This window comes from Myotis lucifugus, unplaced genomic scaffold, assembly GCF_000147115.1.
Source record: "Myotis lucifugus unplaced genomic scaffold, Myoluc2.0 scaffold_73, whole genome shotgun sequence".
Taxonomy (NCBI): Eukaryota; Metazoa; Chordata; class Mammalia; order Chiroptera; family Vespertilionidae; genus Myotis; species Myotis lucifugus.
The window spans coordinates 4,530,421-4,550,792 of NW_005871121.1; the positions used below are offsets into that span (position 1 = coordinate 4,530,421).

The 20,372-nt window shown below is 38.6% G+C and overlaps 1 protein-coding gene across 1 annotated transcript in view; it reads left to right on the plus strand.

Moving 5' to 3' along the window:
• CADPS2 (calcium dependent secretion activator 2) overlaps positions 1–20,372 on the plus strand; it is a 378,380-nt gene that overhangs the window by 337,049 nt on the left and 20,959 nt on the right. Inside the window, 3 exon segments of the mRNA XM_023755323.1 lie at positions 1,560–1,643; positions 1,746–1,778; positions 14,995–15,102. Coding sequence (XP_023611091.1) covers positions 1,560–1,643; positions 1,746–1,778; positions 14,995–15,102 — 225 coding nt within the window.

Genomic DNA, 20,372 nt, shown 5'->3' on the forward strand with positions numbered 1-20,372 from the left:
GCTAAATTGACTTTTAGTTGTGAGCAGTTTATAATTTTGTGTTTTTTGCTGTTTGTATCCCTTAGGATAACTAGCCAGCTCTACATAATCCTCCTTCTTTAAAAATAAAGTTCAGGCGGCAGTTTGCATGATTTTGTTTCTGTGTTCTTACATCATGTCGCACATGATGTGATGGAGAAACCTATAGGGAAGTTTTTGTTCCTTTTGCATAAACTATTTTGCAGTAATTGACCAGCCACGGAGAAAAGATTATCTCCTGTGCGCTCTCGGCGAGCTCTCTAGTCACCAGAGACCAATAAGCTGTGTCCCTCGAACTATTATCACTTTGTTGAAGAAGCTGCTATGTGAACAAAAACCAGCCTTTGTTCATTTCCCTTTTCATGTTTAAAAAACCTTGTCAGTATTTTCCCTTTGGGAGTGTGTAATTTGTCAATAGTACATATTATTTTAGTTCTAAAGAGGAAAGAGGTAGGGTCATAGATCCTTGTTTATATCTCTTATTTATCTTTATGCCAGATCTTAACATTTCCACTCAATGAAAGACATCGCCACATTTTAACTGTTACAGTATATGTGTCTTAACTTTCATGTCATAGAAATATAGAATTTTAGAAATGTAAAACCCTTTTGAAACTAATTTTAGTTTTATATGTCCCCCCAAACCACACGCACACATGCACACGCACATTCACACACACGTGCACACAGAATTTAACTGATGGAGAAAGCCATCGGTGCAGTGGTTGGCCTGAGCTCACAGAGTAGTAAGTGACAGAATCAGTATATATATATTCTCCAGCTAAGTTCTTCCTATTGTAGCCTGTAGTGTGTATATCTGTATTAGCTCCCCAACTTCTTTGTAAGCTTTTGAAAGTGGGGTTCATCCTTATATATACAATTAGAACTGCTTGCTAAATGCTTATTAACTAATGTCAGACTTCGGTTTAATGTTACAAGAGCCCCAAATGTTACACATCATTATCTGTTCTTTTTTTATTCAACCTCTCCTATACATAGAAAACATTACGGAATGGCCAAGTGATATATGGTAGAAGGAATTTGATTATGCTTGACTATCATTACTTATAACTTCTATATGTTTTTCATTGAAGTATAATTGATTTATATTAGTTTTAGGTGTACAACCTAATGATTTGATACTTGTAGCTATTGTGAAATGATCACAGTCTAGTTAACATCCATGCTCATACAGAGTTATAATTTTTTATCGTGATGAGGACTTCTAACCATCTATAGTGAAGTTGAAAATTATTTTAAATTTAAAGTTATTTACTAAAGGTTTAAGTTAGTTCACATATAGTGACCCAACTCTTATTATGTATTATTCTCCTATCTTTAAAAATGTCTGCGTGATTTCCAGCAAATAAAAAGGACCTTAGAATTCATCTTCAAAATGAAAGAGCAAACATTACAAGTCAGCCCCTCAGCTGTCAGTTTATACTTCATGGATTTCTGTGCTGTGGCAGAAGTTGTCCCAGGAATCATTTGCTCTGTTACTAGTTTGTATTTTCTAAATACTCACCATAAACTGTCTATAGTTTATTTCAGTGTTGGAAGGGGTGTTGTCTAAGCTGTCGAGATACGATGAAGGCACTTTCTTTTCATCCATTCTGTCATTCACTGTAAGTATTTGCATGCGTTCTTTTCTGCTGTCTTTTGACTCATCATAGTCCTTATTCGCAACTAAGAATATAATTCTCATAATTATCTCTTTTCCACTTAAGGTGAAAGCGGCTGCAAAATATGTTGATGTTCCAGTAAGTATTTTTTATTTGCTTTTTAAAACTGTATGTAATTATTTTTTTTAAATAATCATGGTTCACTGTGGGTGTATTTCAAATCTTTAAACCAGTGCCATTCCCCCAGGGAGCAGTTTATTTTTCTTAAGGGCTTGTCCTCGTAACAAGGCCTGGCAGGGTTTCTCTGTACTTTTTCTGCTGTAACTTGGGAACTCTTATGGAGGTCAGTTCATCATGAGAACATGTCAGCCCAGTTGCAGAGGGTAGTAATAACACCCCGGGCTGGGAGAGCAAATGCCTCACACTATTTATAGAAAAAATGCTCACTCTCTCACCCCTTCACATGATAACCATAAATAAAAGGTTTCTTGCAGGGTTAAAGTAACAATAAAGATGAAGCAGCTACATCAGAGGACTAATTTTCAAAACACAAAAGTGTGATAAGTCAGTTTTCATTCATTTTAATATTTAGTTTTTCACAGAATTCTTGAGAAATAATTGTAACCTCTAAATTTGTTAAAAGCTTAAGATCCCATGAGAGGAGATTGTGAAACTAACTTAAGTACAAGAATTCACATGATAAATACAGTCAACAAGTTAGTGCAGCATTTTTAAGTTATTAATCATAACAAAATTAATGTTTGCCTTAAATCCTATTACCACATATGATCAAGGCATAAAATGTTCTGTGTAATCATATATCTTGGCACATATGCCAATTTTCAAAGAATCAGAGTACAAATGAAAAAAACTTAAAATTAAAACTAGATGGAACATAAATAATCTCATCTTTGGGTAAGACTGCTTGTGCAGCATCGCTTCTCTGGATTGTCATTATGAATGTTAGTGGTTTTAGTACTGACAAGCCTTGTAAATGCATAATATTTTATACTGTGAACTACATGGTCCCCAGATTTATTATTGCTGCTATCCATATATATAAAAGCCTAAGTGACCATCGCAACCGAACGGATGATCAAACAGGCTGTGTGGGACAACCGAACAGGCTGCGTGGGGTGACCAGGCTGGCAGGGAGGTTAGTGAGGGGCAATCAAACAACTGAGCAGCAGGCTGCATGGGGCGACCAGGCCGGCAGGGGGTTAGTGAGGGGCGACCAAATGACCAAATAGCAGGCTGCATGGCGTGACCAGGCTTGCAGGAGGAGCAGTTGGGGGCGACCAGGCCGCAGGGGGGGCAGTGAGTGGTGATCAGGCTCATGGGGGGGCAGTTGGGGGCACCTAGTCTGGCGGGGGGGCAGTAAGGGGTGACCAAGCTGCAGGGGGGGGGCAGTTAGGGGCAATCAGGCAGGCAGGCAGGTGAGCAGTTAGGAGCCAGTGGTCCTGGATTGTGAGAGGGATTTCCAACAGCAGTCAGACATCCCCAAGGGGTCCTGGATTAGAGAGGGTGCAAGCTGGGCTGAGGGGACCCCCCCCATGCACGAATTTTGTGCACCGGGCCTCTAGTCTATAATAATAAAAGCATAATATCCTAATTAGACCGGACATCCTCCCAGACTACCTTCTGGACAAAGCCCGGGCTGTGAGGGAAGCCCGGGTTCCGGGTACCAGAGGGAAGCCAGTGCCAGCAGCCAGGGAAAGGAAGGCCTACTCTTTCATGAATTTCATGCATCGGGCCTCTAGTGGCTCTTAAAAATGGACAGTTTAAATAAATAGACCATCAGCTTTATTGCCTTTGCATGGGGTTTCTTTGGAACAGGGATTTCTATTTTATGAATGATTCCCAAAGAAGTCGTGTACTCCTTGTCTTCTACCAGGAATCAGAAAATCACTATTGGGCAAATAAGCAGAAATAATCAGTTGTGTAGAGTCCTGCAAAGCAGCATCACAAAAGAGAGAAAGAAAGAATTAAAGAAACAGTCGATATTTATCTTAAAAAGAGACAAGTAATCACTGGAACACACAAACTTCATTGGAATTACTATCACGTTTTATAATATTGTTTTGTTTTTATTTTGAATTATTAATGGAATGGAACACCATAATTATTCCTGTTCTTAGAGCTCTGAAGTTCTTAATTTGACCCTCTACTAGATCTGTTAGACCCCACAGTGGTTCTCAACCTTCTGGCCCTTTAAATACAGTGCCTCATGTTGTGACCCAACCATAAAATTATTTTCGTTGCTATTTCATAACTGTAATGTTGCTACTGTTATGAATAGTAATGTAAATATCTGATATGCAGGATGGTCTTAGGCAACCCCTGTGAAAGGGTCGTTCGACCACCAAAGGGGTCACGACCCACAGGTTGAGAACTGCTGCCCTAGAACTTCAGAGTTGAAAGTTACACAAAGTGGTTCATTCACTCTCCTTCTAAATGCAGAAACCGCCTCCCCTGATGTCCCTCACAAACATTCATTGAGGCTTTTAAACGTTTTAAGTGATTGCAGACTCACCATAAGGCAGCCTCCTCTTATCTATAATGAGTTGAAATTCTGTAGCTCTCTGACTTCAGCCTTGCTTCTCATCCCTCTTTTGTATGACAGCCCTTCAAGTATTTGATGATAATTATCATGCCTCCTCTTCCCAAGAGATACTCAAAGGGATATATTACCTGAGGAATTATTGTTTTCTACATTAAACATCCTCAACTTCTTCACTGAACTCACTAATTAAATGTTTATTGAGCAAGTACTAAGTGCTGGGCCCTGGACATTCATAATGCCCACAAGCTGTTCAGTGTTAGGGATGAAAGAGATAGACATATAGATAGATCATGAATGCAGCTATAGCAGTTGTACTCATCATGGGAGTCACTCTCTAGATCAGCAGTTCTCAACCTGTGGGTCGCGACCCCTTCGGGGGTCGAATGACCCTTTCACAGGGGTCGCCTAAGACCATCGGAAAACACATATATAATTACATATTGTTTTTGTGATTAATCACTATGCTATAATTATGTTCAATTTGTAACAATGAAATTGGGGGTCACCACAACATGAGGAACTGTATTAAAGGGTCGCGGCATTAGGAAGGTTGAGAACCACTGCTCTAGATGAATCCCAGTTTACCAATGTCACTATTAATCAAGCTGGCCACCTCCCTGCTCCTCGCAGAGCTTACTGAACTATACATGTGGTCTGGCCACGGCGGATTACTAAGGAAAGAGCTTCTCCCTGAATCTGGACATTACACCTCTCTTATTGATGCCTCTGAATATTAACTTCAAAAGCTATGAAGGGCTGTTGACTGTTAATGTTTTTTATGCTAAAACTCCAGGAACTTTGCCGCCCTGGAGTAGTCTTTTAAGGAGAACCTTATGAGAAAAAATGAACACTGGCTCACCTTTCACAAAACTTAACTCAAATCTGATTTAAAAACAACAACCTACCTGTAAAATGCAAACTACAAAACTTCTAGAAGAAAACATAAGGGAAATATGGGTGGCCTTTGATTTGGTGATGATTTTTTTAGATAGAACACCAAAAACATCCATGAAAAAAATCATAAGTTGGACTTAATAATTGATTGCTCTGCACTGTTAAGAAATGAAAAGCCACAGACACATATTTGATGAAGGACTTAGACCTAAAATATACAGAGAATGGTTCATACTCACCAATAAGAAAGCAAGCAACCAATTAAAAATGGGCAAAATCTGGGAACGGACACTGCAACAAAGAAGTATGGTTAACAAATCGTCATATGAAAAGATGCTCAACATCACTTGTTAGTAGGGAAATGCAAATTAAAACAGATACCACTACACACCTATTGGTATGGTTAAAATTTTAAAACTAGCAGTAGTAAAATGTTGACAAGGATGCAGAACAACAGGGACTCTCATTTATTGCTGGTGGAAATGCAAAATGATGCGGGCACTTTGGGAGACTGGTAGTTTCTTGTACAGCTAACCAGTCTTACTGTGCCGCTTGTCACTTGCGCTCTGCTCTTAGGTGTTTATCCGACTGAGTTTTTAAAGTGTCCACACCAAAACCTGCACACAGATGTTCATAGCAGCCTCATGAATAATCAGCAAAAATTAGGAGCAACCAAAATGTCCTTCAGTAGCTGAATGGTTACATAAGAAATGGCATACTCATACCATTGGAATACTAATTCGGCAGAGAGAGAGAAAATAGCTACCAGGCCAGGAGAAGACCTGAATGAATCTTAAAGGCATGTTGCTAAGTGAAAGAAGCCAGAGAACGCTGCACACTGTATGACTCCATTTATATCACATTCTAGTAAAGGTTAAACTGTAAAGATTATAAGCAGATTCATGGCTGCCATAACTTCAAGGTCAGGGAGGGTGGGAGAGGTGAAGCCCAGGGAACTTTCTGGAGCAGTGAAACCAGTCCAAAGACCTATGACATTATACATTTGTCAACACCTACTTGTACAGCACAAAGGTTAGACCTCAATATATGCAAATTTAAAAATTCAATTAGGATATCCTGGGATCCCAGGATGGAAAAGAGACAGTGATAAAATAAGCTAACTAACTCTATTGCAAATGTGTTGAATGACGTCACTGAGAAAGATGGAGGAAAAGGTTTTGATCTGAGTAACTGGAAATGAGTGGAATCTGTAAAAATAAAGGAAAAAGGAATTGTGCATAAGCGCTATACTCTAGCTGATAAAGTGTTTTCCCACGGGTTGACAATTCAGAAACCATTATACATGGACACTGGAACCGAACAATTAAGTAAAGGGATGGTGGTTGGTGGGAGCCGAGTTTCTCACTGTTGAAATGAGAGGCTGGAGGCAAGCAAATGGAGGCTAGAATGATCCCTGTGCTGATGAATTAGAGTTGGAGACATTAGTATGAACTTGGCTTTAGCTTAATATAGATAGAGCCGGTTACATGTAGAAATATTTTTAGATATATGTATATGCATGGGTTGCTTTCCTATTGTTGAGTATATACACATCTATTCCCTTGGTTTTTGTTAGTGAGAAAGCCTAGAAGCAATGATACCCCAGTAGCAACAAGCACACCTAGTGCCCAAATCTTGCTCTCTAATCCCCAGTAAAATGATCCAGGACTCATTTTAGAAATGGTTGCTACCACGACAGGGACAGGAATTATACAAGATAAGCTTGGAGCATCTTATGGTAACAGAAATTATGAAAGTATTTAAAGCACATGCGCGTGCGTGCACACACAACCCGGCTGGTGTAGTTCAGTGGCTGAGCATCAACCCAGGAACCAAAAGGCCACCGGTTCCATTCCCGGTCAGGGCACTTGATCCCCTGTGGGGGACATGCTGGAGGCAGCTGATGTTTCTCTCTCTCTATCCCTCTCCCTTCCTGTCTCTCTAAAAAGTCAATAATGGACAGTATGGGTGTGATGTGGAGTCCAGGATCTTCATTGAAGTTCCACCTCTGCCCCCTGCTTGCCCTCTGCCCCACGGGCTTCCCTTTTCCCATTTGCGCAGTGAGCATGCGTATAGTCCCTGTGCTGTCCCCCTCGCTGGGTCCTTAGGGGGATTCGGTGTGGGTGTTAACAGGAAAGCGCTTTGTAAACGAAAAGCACTGTGACAATAAGTGGGGCTGGCATCGCTCCTACCTGGCTTGGTGCTTCTTGCTCCCATGCATTTCTCTGCAGTTTCCCTTCTTCAGAACAGGAGCGTTTTCCAAAGGAAACATTCTTTTCCTTCCACAGAGTAAAAAGTGTTAGATTGGTTTTTTTTATTTAATTCCTTTTATTTTAGATTAAGCGCCTTGCATATATTAAGGGTGACTTTGAAAGGCACAATTGGCCAGTTCATTACAGTAGTGTTTTCCCTACTTTCTTTGCTTTATTGCTTCTGATATTGTTTATTACTTACATAAGGCCACTCGAATACTCAGTGCCTTACGTCAGAATGTGAGGCAGGCAGAACCCGGGGAAAGGAGCACCTGCCCCCTGGGACATGCGCCCGGAGAGGGAGTGGTGTACGCCAGGCCCGGAGGAAGGGCCTCGCCGTCATAGGAGTGGGGGAGGTGTGCACTGTGCTTCCTACAGGAGCCTTTTGCTTCTCTCACTTACTCCTTTGTGTTTTGTATGTTTGGCTCGTCTCTCTCACATAAGTTCAATCCATAGGCTACCCCTGGAACCAAACATTCTAGCATCCTCGGGTCTTCCTGAAGCCAAAATCTGAAAGGTTCCAAATTGGGACTCAGTCAATCAGAGTCAATATACAGTTTCAAAGCCAAGTGAAAGAATACCCACAGCATTTCAGTTTCACTTCGGAGCCTCAGTGCAGTTTTGTAGTTGACATTATAACAACTGTAGATAGATGACAGAAAGGTTAGTGAACACTATTATAAGCTGGTAGATTCAGTACCTTCGTCTTCGATATAACCATCACTCATGAAAACAATAGGATAAAGCTAGTATGTGATACACTTATTAGCATGCCCCTTGTCTGGTTCTCTTGTATCAGTAGCTATTTCTCTAAATCTGAAATGTTAGTTATTCTTGCTATATATCAGAAATAGCAAAAGAGATACTAAATGCTCATAGTCTCAAATGGCCAAGGCACAGAAAGATTAAAATTGAACCCCTAAATCTCAGTTGAAAATCAACCTGCCTCTTTTCCTTAAGTGTTGGAGGCTAATATCTTAAGCTATCATTCAGAATTCCTTTTTTAAGATTTTTTATTGATTTTTAGAGAGAGAGGAAGAGAGAGGGGGAGAGAGAGAAACATCTATGTGGGAGCAACCATCTATCGGCTGCCCCCCATCAGGGATTGAACCTGAAACCCAGGCATATGCCCTGACCATGAATCAAACTGGCAATCATTTTGTGCACAGGACAACACTCAACCAACTGAGCCATATGAGCCAGGGCAGTATTCCTTTTAATATTTAAAATAACCTGCTCCTATGAATGCATAAACTACCTCACTGCTTAGAAGAAATTGTGTGAAATATTCATGTGAATGTTAAGAATGAATTCAATATGACTACCTAAGTTATAGGAGCATTCTAGCAGACTCTGACTTCAGATACTCTTATAGATAGCATTATGGTAGGAATCTGCTTTTTACTGACTATATTCATAGAAGATCCTTATCCAGACCAAGAACTCTGGAGTAATGGAGCTCCTCTCCCTTGAAAATGTGAGACTGAACGAAATGGACACATTCAAAACACACACGTTACGTGCTCCATGCCTAAAAGATGTTTTCAAAAGGATCTGGATGCCAGTGTCTTTAATTCAGAATTTTCTTCCTAATTTGGAAACAAAATGCATCATAGTGTTAATTAAAAGAATTTTAAATACTTTGAATTTAACAAAGAGAAAGGTGACTTCATGGCTGCTTCACTACTGGAAATAATATTTTGGGATCTTTCTAGAGAATAATGAGAATTTTTTTAATTCATTGTTTTAAAAAATAAACTACTATTAAATAATCTTGAAAACATTATGTCCTTGTGAATTTTTCTGGTGAATTGTTTACATTTCTTCCCTTCTCCCCTCACCCCTTTTGTGAATTATTTCTTTTCCTGGGCTTATATAATTTGTAAATTGGCATAAATCTAGTTAAAGGTTTCAATTCTGTGTTTTTCCTTTTGCTGTTCTGTGTGAATACAATATAATTTTCAGCTTTGTAGCAAACATAAAATATATATATTTTTACAACATAATCCTCATAGCTATACTCAAAACCGCCTATTATTTTTAAGTATTTGAGAACATATAATTTATTTAAACTGCTCCAAATGCTTTTGAAAAGCTTAACCTTAAGAGCAGTTTTACTCATGTATAAAAATATAGATATTGCCCTAGCCAGTTTGGCTCAGTGAATAGAGCAGTGATGGCGAACCTATGACACGCGTGTCAGAGGTGACACGCGAACTCATTTTTTTGGTTGATTTTTCTTTGTTAAATGGCATTTAAGTATATAAAATAATATCAAAAATATAAATCTTTGTTTTACTATGGTTGCAAATATCAAAACATTTCTATATGTGACACGGCACCAGAGTTAAGTTAGGGTTTTTCAAAATGCTGACACGCCGAGCTCAAGAGGTTCGCCATCACTGGAATAGAGTGTCAGCCTGCAGACTGAAGGGTCCCAGGTTCAATTCCGGCTCGGGTTGTGGGCTCGATCCCCAGTAGGGGACGTGCAGGAGGCAGCCGATCAATGATTCTCTCTCTCTCCCTCTCCTTTCCTCTCTGAAATCAATAAAGAAATATATTTAAACTATATATAGATAGATATTCTTGCATAAATGTCAAAGTAATAAAGGATATATTAACAAAAGAAAAAATATATTATTTTTAGCAAAACCTAGAATAAGTTATGTGTTTGTAGCACTAGGTCCCATGTTCCTGATGATCAGTTATAGACTCTCTGAATCTAAAATGCTAGACTGACATATAACTTGTTCCTATGACAATTTCAACTTGAGAAGACATGCGGATATTTGAAATCTTGCAAGATTTGTTTGTTTTTTCCAAAGGGTAATAGTATTTTCTTTCCAAAGCAGGCAGATTGTCCTAAATCAGGTTATCACAGTTTCGCTCTCCATTTGTTCTTCAAGGCAAGCTTTTCTAAGTTGTGAGAAGTGCACTTTTCATTTAAGTAGATTATACTGTAGCTTCTCATTAATCTTTGAGACTAGAATAGTATATTTTTAAAATGTGCCTCCTTGTTAAATAGACACCATGACAGTGTTTGCACAGTGTATCGTTAACCTCCCGTGGAAGGTTAAGCGGCTGCCTCTGTATCTAAATCTGTTGCTGTGAGAAATGACGGGCAGTGTTGCACCCACCTATCGGGGAATGGGGGGAGCTCAGGCTTGCACCTGTGGGATTAGGTGTAGCAGCAGGAAGCAAGAGCATTTACAGCATATAATTAACAAGGATTTTTTTTTCTCTTTTTTAAAACAGCATGTTCACCGCACTAGGTGAGCTAGTGATTAACAGTTGAAAAAAAAGTTGCTGGAGTCTGCACCCCTACTTACACTCCTTCACTCACCGGTGCATTCTATTACTTTTGTAGCAGTCAGAGGAACTCGCCTCGCCAACCTTCATTTCCTTCACTATGTATTGATTTCTTTGAGAATTTTTCTAGTTGGTTTTTTTATGTGTGTGTGTGTGTGTGTGTGTGTGTGCCCTTTTAGTGCAGTTTTGTTAGCCAAATTCTGTTTTCTGAATCAAATTAGAAGTAACTTAGGGACTCCTATTTGATTTAGAAACGACTGCCCTAATGTTTATTAGGTGGGAAAGTTAATGCATAGTGATCTGTGGCTCTCAGAGGTTCAAATGGGAGCATGAAAAAAAAAAGCATTTACTCTCTCTAAGTGGTATTTAGTACCGAGTGTGCTTGCTGGGTGGCTTTTAATGGTTATTTCCTCATCTTCATTAGGAAAACTATAATTTAATTACCAATATAGAAAGGATTCGTAAACATAGCTCTCTAGAATAAAACCTTCTTGATACAAACTCATCCACATGCACAGCGGTTAACGTTTCACAGCTGCCCCTTCGCTGAGGTCGGTGGGCAAGTTTGGTGGGCAGCCACCGGCGCCAGAATTTGTAGCGATATTCTGTCTCCGCGATGTTGTCATGTGCTTTCTTTTCATTTACACCCAAAAAGACAAAAACTTAACGGAATGTGTTCAGTTTGTTGTTGTTGTTGTTGTTGTTGTTGTTGTTGTTGTTGTTGTTTTTCAACTCAACTTCATTTCCTAACAAGATAGCATGTAATTATGGAATTAGATGCAGTGACTTCCAAAGTATGTAAATCTTGCTGCCATAAAACAGTCTTTGCACGAAGGAGCCGCTGAACCAGCGATAATGTTTTCTATCCAAACACATTTGTCCTATAAGTAGAAACTGTTTAAAAGGAAAATTACATCTCTTCAGCAGTTTATCAGAGATAATTACCCTTCATACAGCAAAGGAAGGAGAAAGTGTTTTTAAAGAACTATAATTCTAATTGGCAAATGTCACCAGCTGTTGCAGCTACTCTTACTTGTGTGTATTCTTTTAATGAATATATCTCATGCCACAAGCCACATGAAAATATATTCACTAGGTGTGAAATTCCCATATGTCAAAGTTTCAAAACTAGGTAAACAGCTCAAAGAGAAAGGAGAAAAAAATAATGCTAATGAGGACCGTAAGAATTCTAGGTTTGTTTTCCAGGCAAGTTGATCTTAATTTGCCAAAAGGGGAGAAAATGTAATTTCAGAAAGAAAAACACAGAAACACTTACTTGGTTGAAATAAACTTTTAAGTTAGCTTTACCTCACACTCTCAACCAGAGATTCTCATTTCCTTAGAAAGTCGTAGAATTTTCTCAGCTCACAGATGTCTGTATCACGTGTCTGGGGTCTGCCAAAGAGAACAGCATTTCATTTTCTCTTGGACCTAAGCTATAAATGGTTAGTTTTAGATGGTAGAAGATAAACTCTTCCTGGACAGTGTTTCATGATGTCTAATGTTATCTTGAAAGTGATCAAGGAGATAAAAAATACCTTAGAGTCTACGGCAAGTGTTTAAAGCCATTATTCTCCAGTCCTCATGGCTATGACTTAGTTTCCAGTGAGCCTGATGGGTCAAGTGGTTGACTAGGTTCAACTTCCAAGCATACTCTTCCTTTGAAAGACAGAAATGAAAATGGGGTTGGTGGGGGGAAATAATGGAGAAGGTAAGTCTCCATGTGTGTATTCTTGAACTGCTACTTTACAGGGCTGTTCCCAACCCCTCAGTATCATATGCATCGTAGCATTTTGTTCCCAGGCACCTGCCTGCAACTCCAACACTGAGCTAATGTGTTATGTATAGAAAATTGTTCTCATGTCATTTTCATTCTACAGTGGTGTGTGTTCCGAATTTTTTCCTTTTTGGTATCTTGACAAAGTTTGAGGGCATGGACAGAAACACTTATGAATGAGTTGTCCTCACATATTTATTGGTAGTCAGTAATCTTTCTACGAATCACCCTGCCTCTTCATTGGAAAAACTGATATATAAACACCCGCACACCACAGAAGAAAGCAACCTAGGTTTCGCTTGATTGTCTTTGTAGTTATTTCAACTTTTAAACATTGTTTATGAGAATTATGCAGGAAAATAGTGAAGGAATGAATTTTGTAACTTGCTGCCAATATGCTTGGAATATAATTACCTACATTGTCAATAGAAGCTCTTGAAGGAGAGACATTTATATAGCTGTTTCAAATTATAACTGAAAACTAATTTTATTATATCAGGGTTATGTTTGAATGGATCCTTGAATTTGTGTGGTGTATATTTCCCTTTAGGCTAAATAGAAAAGCAGTAAAAACTTGTGATGCTCATTACCAAGAAATAACTTTGTTACCAAAAAATCAAAATTTTACTAATGAGATATGCTCATTGCCTGTAATGTGCCCTGGTTAAGAGAGAGAGAATTTTATCATTGTATATAATATATGCTCCCCCCCCCAAAAAAATTAAGTGGTAAGAACTTTTCTTCATTTTTAAGGAGAAGGCACTACCAACTGTCTTAACATCACTCAGATGTATACCTTGAGTTGTTTTCCCACAGCATATGCCTCATTTAACTATTAATGTTTAATAAGTTAAAACCTTATTAAGTATTACTTAATAGTTAAATCATCCATATCTTTTCTCACCTACTTTCCTTGCAGTACTTACTTTTGCAAAATGAGTTTGTTTATAGAGGTCACTAGAGGCCCGATGCACAAAATTCATGCAAGAGTAGGCCTTCCTTCCCCTGGCTGCTAGCACCAGCTTTCCTCTGGCACCCGGACCCGGGCTTCCCTTGCAGCCCTGGCTTCATCTGGAAGGATGTCCAGTCTAATTAGCATATTACACTTTTATTATTATAGATAAGTGCATTCTGTGGATATGAAATGATGCAAGTCTAACTTATTTGGCATCAATTCTATAATTTAGTTATTACTAATGCCATATACTAATTGAATAAGTAAATCAACATAGGTTATGACTCAACCCCAGGGGTGGATCATACAAATAAACATTTTTATTAACTGTTCAGCTATGTGAAACTCAAGGAAGAACTGAAGCCTAGAAGGAAAACTCTTGAGGGGCCTTCAGGTTTTGTCCCTTCCTCGTACTGATTTTATAGCAAGAAGGAATCATATTAACTGCTCTATCTCCTCTAACACCAAATGTTGGATAACTTTGGAAAGTTATCTAATCCACACCTTTGGATCTTTATCAATACTCTTATCGCATTTCTAAAATAAAATAAAACCTTGAGATAGTGTCGATAAATGTAAATTAATAGAAGCAATGGATAAACTCAAAATTTTGCTTTATGTTTCATTTTGTAATGCATTAAATGTTTTTTGCCCAGTATCTTCCTAGTAAGGTTTTATTCAGGTTAGTAAGAAAATTTATTTTGTATTCCTTAAGTACCCATACTTGAGGAAGGCAACCAAGGAAAGCTAACATATTTATTTTATTTTTTTAAATATATTTTATTGATTTTTTACAGAGGAAGGGAGAAGGATAGAGAGTTAGAAACATCGATGAGAGAGAAACATTGATCAGCTGCCTTCTGCACACCCCCCACTGGGATGTGCCCGCAACCAAGGTACATGCCCTTGACCGGAATCGAACTTGGGACCCTACAGTCTTCAGGCCAATGCTCTATCCACTAAGCCAAACCGGTCAGGGCAACATATTTATTTTAATAGATGTGGATCAATCTCCCAAAGATGATGGAAAACAAATTGTATTTGAAATTGGGAAATGATTATTGCATGTGGGAATTTTTTGAAAAAGTTGACCTTTTAAGATAGCCTTTTTAAAAAAATTATCATCCAAGGATAAATTTCTATTGATTTTTAGAAAGAGAGAGAGAGAGACAGACATTGATGTAAGCAATAAACATTGATCGGTTTCCTCCCATATGTGCTTGGCTGGGGATAGAACCCACAACCTAGGTATGTGCCCTGCCAGGGAGTCAAACCCGCAGCTTTTTTGATGTACTGGATGATGTTCTCACCAAAGGCTCAAGATAGACGTTTTAAAAATATATATCTAGTTTACAACCACATATTTCTAATCATTTTAGTAATGATGAATAACTATGACCTCAAGTTATAGACATCAGTGATAAACTTTTATTTACTTTAATTGTGGAGTTTACTGAGGGTGCTCACTGTTCATTTGGGCTTGAGCATATTTTTCTGGAGCAGTTTTTGAAATGATTAGTGAATAATTTCCGGGGTTGTGATTAAATATTTTTGCAATTAAGGTCTGATATTATTTTCTTCGCCATGCTTTTCCCTCACCACAGAAACCAGGAATGGATCTGGCAGACACCTATATTATGTTTGTTCGGCAGAATCAGGATATTCTTCGAGAAAAGGTCAATGAAGAAATGTATATAGAAAAGTTGTTTGATGTAAGTAACTACTCTGCAAGGTGTGCTGGCATTACAGATGCTCTGAAGGGAAAGTTGCCTTTTGATGTGTTGGCAAAGCAGACTCTTCCATATATATATATATATATATATATATATATATATATATATATATATATAAAATATATATAATTTTTAATAAAATATATATTTATATATATTTTAAAATATATATATATTTTAATGATTTCATAGAGGAAGGGAGAGGGAGCGAGATAAGAGATAGAAACATCAATGATTAAAGAGAATCATTGATCGACTGCCTCCTGCACACCCCACACTGGGGATCAAGCCTGCAACCTGGGCATGTGCCCTGACCAGGAATCAAACTGTGACCTCCTGGTTCATAGGTCAATGCTCAACCACTGAGCCATGCTGTCTGGGCTAGACTCTCCTTTTTTGATCCTTTTACTTCCATGCAGCTAATATCATTGACAATTTTAATTCTTTGCTGATGGAAACCTTAATTGGCTTCTCTTTGCACATGAAAACTGTCACTGTTAGAAAGAGCGTCTCAAAGCCCTTCTGAAGTGAATTTTAACAAGCGAGATGATCATCAGTTTACCACTGTGTCCAGCGTCATTTCACTGGCCTCTGCAGGGCTCCATACACAGGATCCGATTGTAATGGACGTGGGCCTGCCCTAAAAGTTGTTTTAAGTCAGTGAAATACTCTTCAGGCAAACAAAGAAATAAGCTGCAGTGAAGGCAGATACCTGTTGTTGAACGTTTTGACCTTGACTGACAGTGCTGATGTGTGCTAACGGGTATAATAGTGCAGCTTTGTCAGTAGGAAGGTCTTCACTGACGCACAACAGCTCCTAGAAATGGGGGATTGGGACTTTTAAAAAAATATATTTTTATTGATTTCAGAGAGGAAGGGAGAGGGAGAGAGAGATAGAAACATCAATGATGAGAGAGAATCATTGATTGGCTGCCTCCTGCATGCCCCACACTAGGGATCAAGCCCGCAACTCGGGCATGTGCCCTAAACTAGCATCGAACCAGAGACCCTTCAGTCCACAGGCCTACACTCTATCCACTGAGCCAAACCGATTAGGGAGAGGACTGGGACTTTAAATCTCATGATCCTTGAGCCATTTCTTGAATATCTGTAAAGGAGACTAAGAGAGCAGTCCATTTCAGTAACAATGTTGTCATTCATCTGTAATTATTCACAGCCAGTCCAAAGGAAATGCTACTTTGCTTGTGACATAACTGTCTGTTCGCCACAAGGCTGATTCTGAAATGTAAGATTTGCTTTGAACTGTATTTATTTATGTACATCTCTGCATTTTAGAAATGCTTTCTGGCAGTTTCATTTAATTATGCGAGCTACAGCAAATGTTTTCATAACAGCAATTCACGGGCTTCGTGGTGACACGTCAGCTGTGGCACTTACGGAAGGTCCTGCTACGTCATCGTCCCGCCCTGTTCTGCCCTGTCAGGGTCTCTGTTTGTCAGATTGGGTGGTCAAAACGAGTCTTCTCTTTCGTGCTTTATGTGTCTAGCCTGTACCCAGGCTGTTTTACAATAAAAGTATCATCTGTTTTAATAAGCTAAGTGTTAATATGTGTGAAAAGAATGATTTCCTAAAAGCTTTGATGCCCTGCAGGGGTAGAAAAATTGTCATCCATCCAGCTGGCTCTTTTACAAAATACTGAAACCATATTAGCAACTTCTGCTTCCATTTGGTCTTGCTTTGAATTGACAAACATATGCTTCACTTCCTAGTTCTCTTGCTTTTTTTTTTTTTTTTTTTTTTGCTTATGTGGTAATTTTCAAAAATGTGAAACAGAAGAGGAAAGTTGAATTACTGTTATTCCCTTTATGTTTCTTTTTAATCTAGCTAAAGCACATAGTCTGTGGTGAAGAAGGGTAGAGTTATTCTGGAAATAGGCCATTGTAGGCGTGTGTGTGTGTGTGTGTGTGTGTGTGTGTGTGTTCTTAGCATCTTCAATTTGTTGTCTTGGTGACCTATTTATTGCAAAGCTTGCTATCACTTCATAACTTTATAGAGGTAGAATTCTTTATCTATAATGATATTCCCCACTTCAATTCCACTTTATTCGCCAAACTTCTTTTGAAGACTGTGTTAACAATAACAAATGAAACTAACTAAAGTGGACACAAGAAAGCCAACATTAAAATGATGTGCTATTTACTTGTCCCAGCTATAGATGGTTTCCTCTCAGTGCCTAAACCCCTGACCTGGCTGTGGGTTTGCTTCTGAAAGGAGCCCTGGACAAGCAATCATTCTGGTTTGGGTTGGGAAGGTTCTGCCATTTTGCAAACCCCCCGTAGAACATTGGACTTGTTATTTGTAAAATAGTTAAATGTCCTTAAACGTTCTAATATTTTTAAGTTTCACATTTTCATTATTGTAATTAAAAAATAAAATAGACTCTAATTCTATTGGTATGTCATCAAGAATAACATGTATAAGGGGGTACTAAGAGCCCTTAATTAGCCAAGACTGAATTCGCCTCAATTGCAGTTAGTAAATGAGAGGTTATCAAGTATGTGTTGAAAGGTAGTGTAAAATGTGTATCTTAAGCAACAGATCATTACTGAGAAACATTATATAATTATTGGAAATCCACGTGGCTGGAGCTTAAAATAATATTGTTCAGTGTTAAGAAACAGTTGAAAATAATGACCCTATAAATACTGTTAGCAACATTAGTCTATTACAGATAAAAGATTGAAGAGAACAATTTTATTCAGGCATCATGACAAACTTTTGATATTCTAATTAAAGTACCTTCTGAGTACCAAAGGAAATTAATCCTCTTAACACACCCACGTGTACACACACACACACACACACACACACACACACACACCCCAAATCCTGAGATGTTAAAACTAATAGTATCCTTTGAAGATCAAAAAAAAGTTGATAATATGCTCTACCTGGTTTGGCTCAGTGGATAGAGCGCAGCCTGCGGACTGAAGGGTCCCAGGTTCGATTCCGGTCAAGGGCATGTACCTTGGTTGTGGGCACATCCCCAGTAGGGGGTGTGCAGGAGGCAGCTGATCCGTGTTTCTCACTCGTTGATGTTTCTGACATCCTCTCCCTTCCTCTCTGTAAAAAAAATCAATAAAATATATTTTTTAAAGTTAATAATAGGACAAATATCAAGACATTCTACTTCACTCCATAAGTGGTTAAACTTATAAAACACTTTTGCTTAAAACAAATGACTTCAAAAATATATAATTTATGGCAGCCCTATGCTGTTAATAGAAGGAACCAACTTCAATTAGGTACATCCCTAATCTTTTCAAATTATCAAAAAGTAATAATAGCCTTAGCTATCACCACTACTATTCCTGGGGTACCTCCTGGTACATGTGCGGGGTGCTTTACCTATAGTATCATTTCTAACCTATAGGCTCTATGCCATCATCTCCATTTTATCCTCGTTTTCCATCTAAGGAACCTCCCATTCAGAGAAGACAAGTGACGTAAGTGTTGAATCAGACTTTGAAACCTTGTGTCTCTAGTTTCAAAGTCCATGCTATCTCTACCATAATTCATTACTTACAAAATTTGAAATGGTCAATGTGTTGTGGAAAGAGGGTTAGACCAGAAATACAGAAACCTGAATTTCAGCCACAGTTGTGCCATTAATTGTCTGAGTGAGTTTTAAGAAGTTATGTCACCTGTGTGAGGCTGAGTATAGTTAGTACACATGAACTGAAAAAGTTGGTCTAGAATCCCAGATGATTTCTGAAATCGCGTCCAGATTTTAAACCATCTAAATTAAATTAGTTCTAATTTTAGAAATGGCTAACATTGCTGTGTTGTTTGCATGCCAAGTCTTCCACCCCTAAGATTAGCAGTTGTTTTTATTTTATTTTTTGGATTTTTTTTATTCTTACATAAGGATATATTTGAGAGAGAGAGAAAGAGAGAGAGAGAGAGAGAGAGAGAGAGAGAGAAAGCATTGAGGTGAGAGAAACATCGATCGGTTGCCTCCTGTGATTGGAATGGAACCCACAACCTTTTGCAGTATGTGAGGACTCTCAACCAACTGAGCCACCGGCCCAGAGTAGCAATTCTTAAGATTTTCTGTGATGACCAGGTGAAAGCAGGGTATCCCACACGAGAAGCAAGAGCAAGTGCAGTGGATAAGAAGGTAGAAAAGAGATTCTATATAAAAAAAAATCTGTGCCATCTGACATTCTATGTATCTGCCACCATGGTCTGAATCCCAGATTTGGAAAAGAGTTGGAACTCACACATTCTGTATTCATGCTAAGTGTTTCTGAGTGACCAGAATATTTTAAACAGAGGCTGTCTCTGCCTCTCTAGTAATCACTGGTACCCATGCCATGGTAAGCTTAAAATCTACATGCTAAATTTACTTTTTCAATTTAAAAAAAGTATCTGGGTAAGAGAAATCTTTAAGGAAGTTTTCCTGTAGTGGGAGAGATAATAGATTCACCATAAGGTTGTTCCGCTTTGTAGGTGATCTCTCTTACCCCGTGTCCTTTTTTTCCTTTTAACATAAAATGTCAATGTCAGTATAGTAAAACCTCAAAATAACGGACTAAATCAGGCGAGGGGGTGTCCGTTAAGGCCGAAAGTCCATTATATAGTAAAAGTAGGTTTTCTGAACGCATATGTTAAAAATTGACAAGTTGGTTCATTTACCTGTTTTTACTTATGTTGACACATTTGTAATTAAAATTAAGTATGAAGGTTTTATTTCACAGAAGAGTTTTCTATATGCATTGCTGTGATGTTAAATTTATACTGAATAGATGTAGTAAATGCACACAGGTCAGAGGGGCACTTTAGTCAACTTCAGTCAACCCCTCGGTGTTGTAAGATTCTCAGGTGCATTCACCAGTCTCAGTGAGTCACCAAGTGCGCGGGCTGGCGTGAGGCTTAGCGCACGTGGGAACATTGGCCACAGGTGTTAAAACTGCTGCAGAAAGTCATGCCTCGAGACAACAGGATCAATCACCCCACACATGCAGTGCGTTGTGATCATACGATAATCATTTGTGGACTTTGTTTATGAACGGTGACGGTGTTTTTTTGTTTTGTTATAAAGTATTGGAAATCTTTTTTAAAATGTATTTTTATTGATTTCAGAGAGGAAGGGAGAGGGCGAGAGAGAAAGAAACACCAATGATGAAAGAGACATCATTGATTGGCTGCCTCCTGCACACCCCCTTCTGGAGATCAAGCCGGCAACCCAGACATGTGCCCTTGCCCGGAATCAAACCCAGGACCCT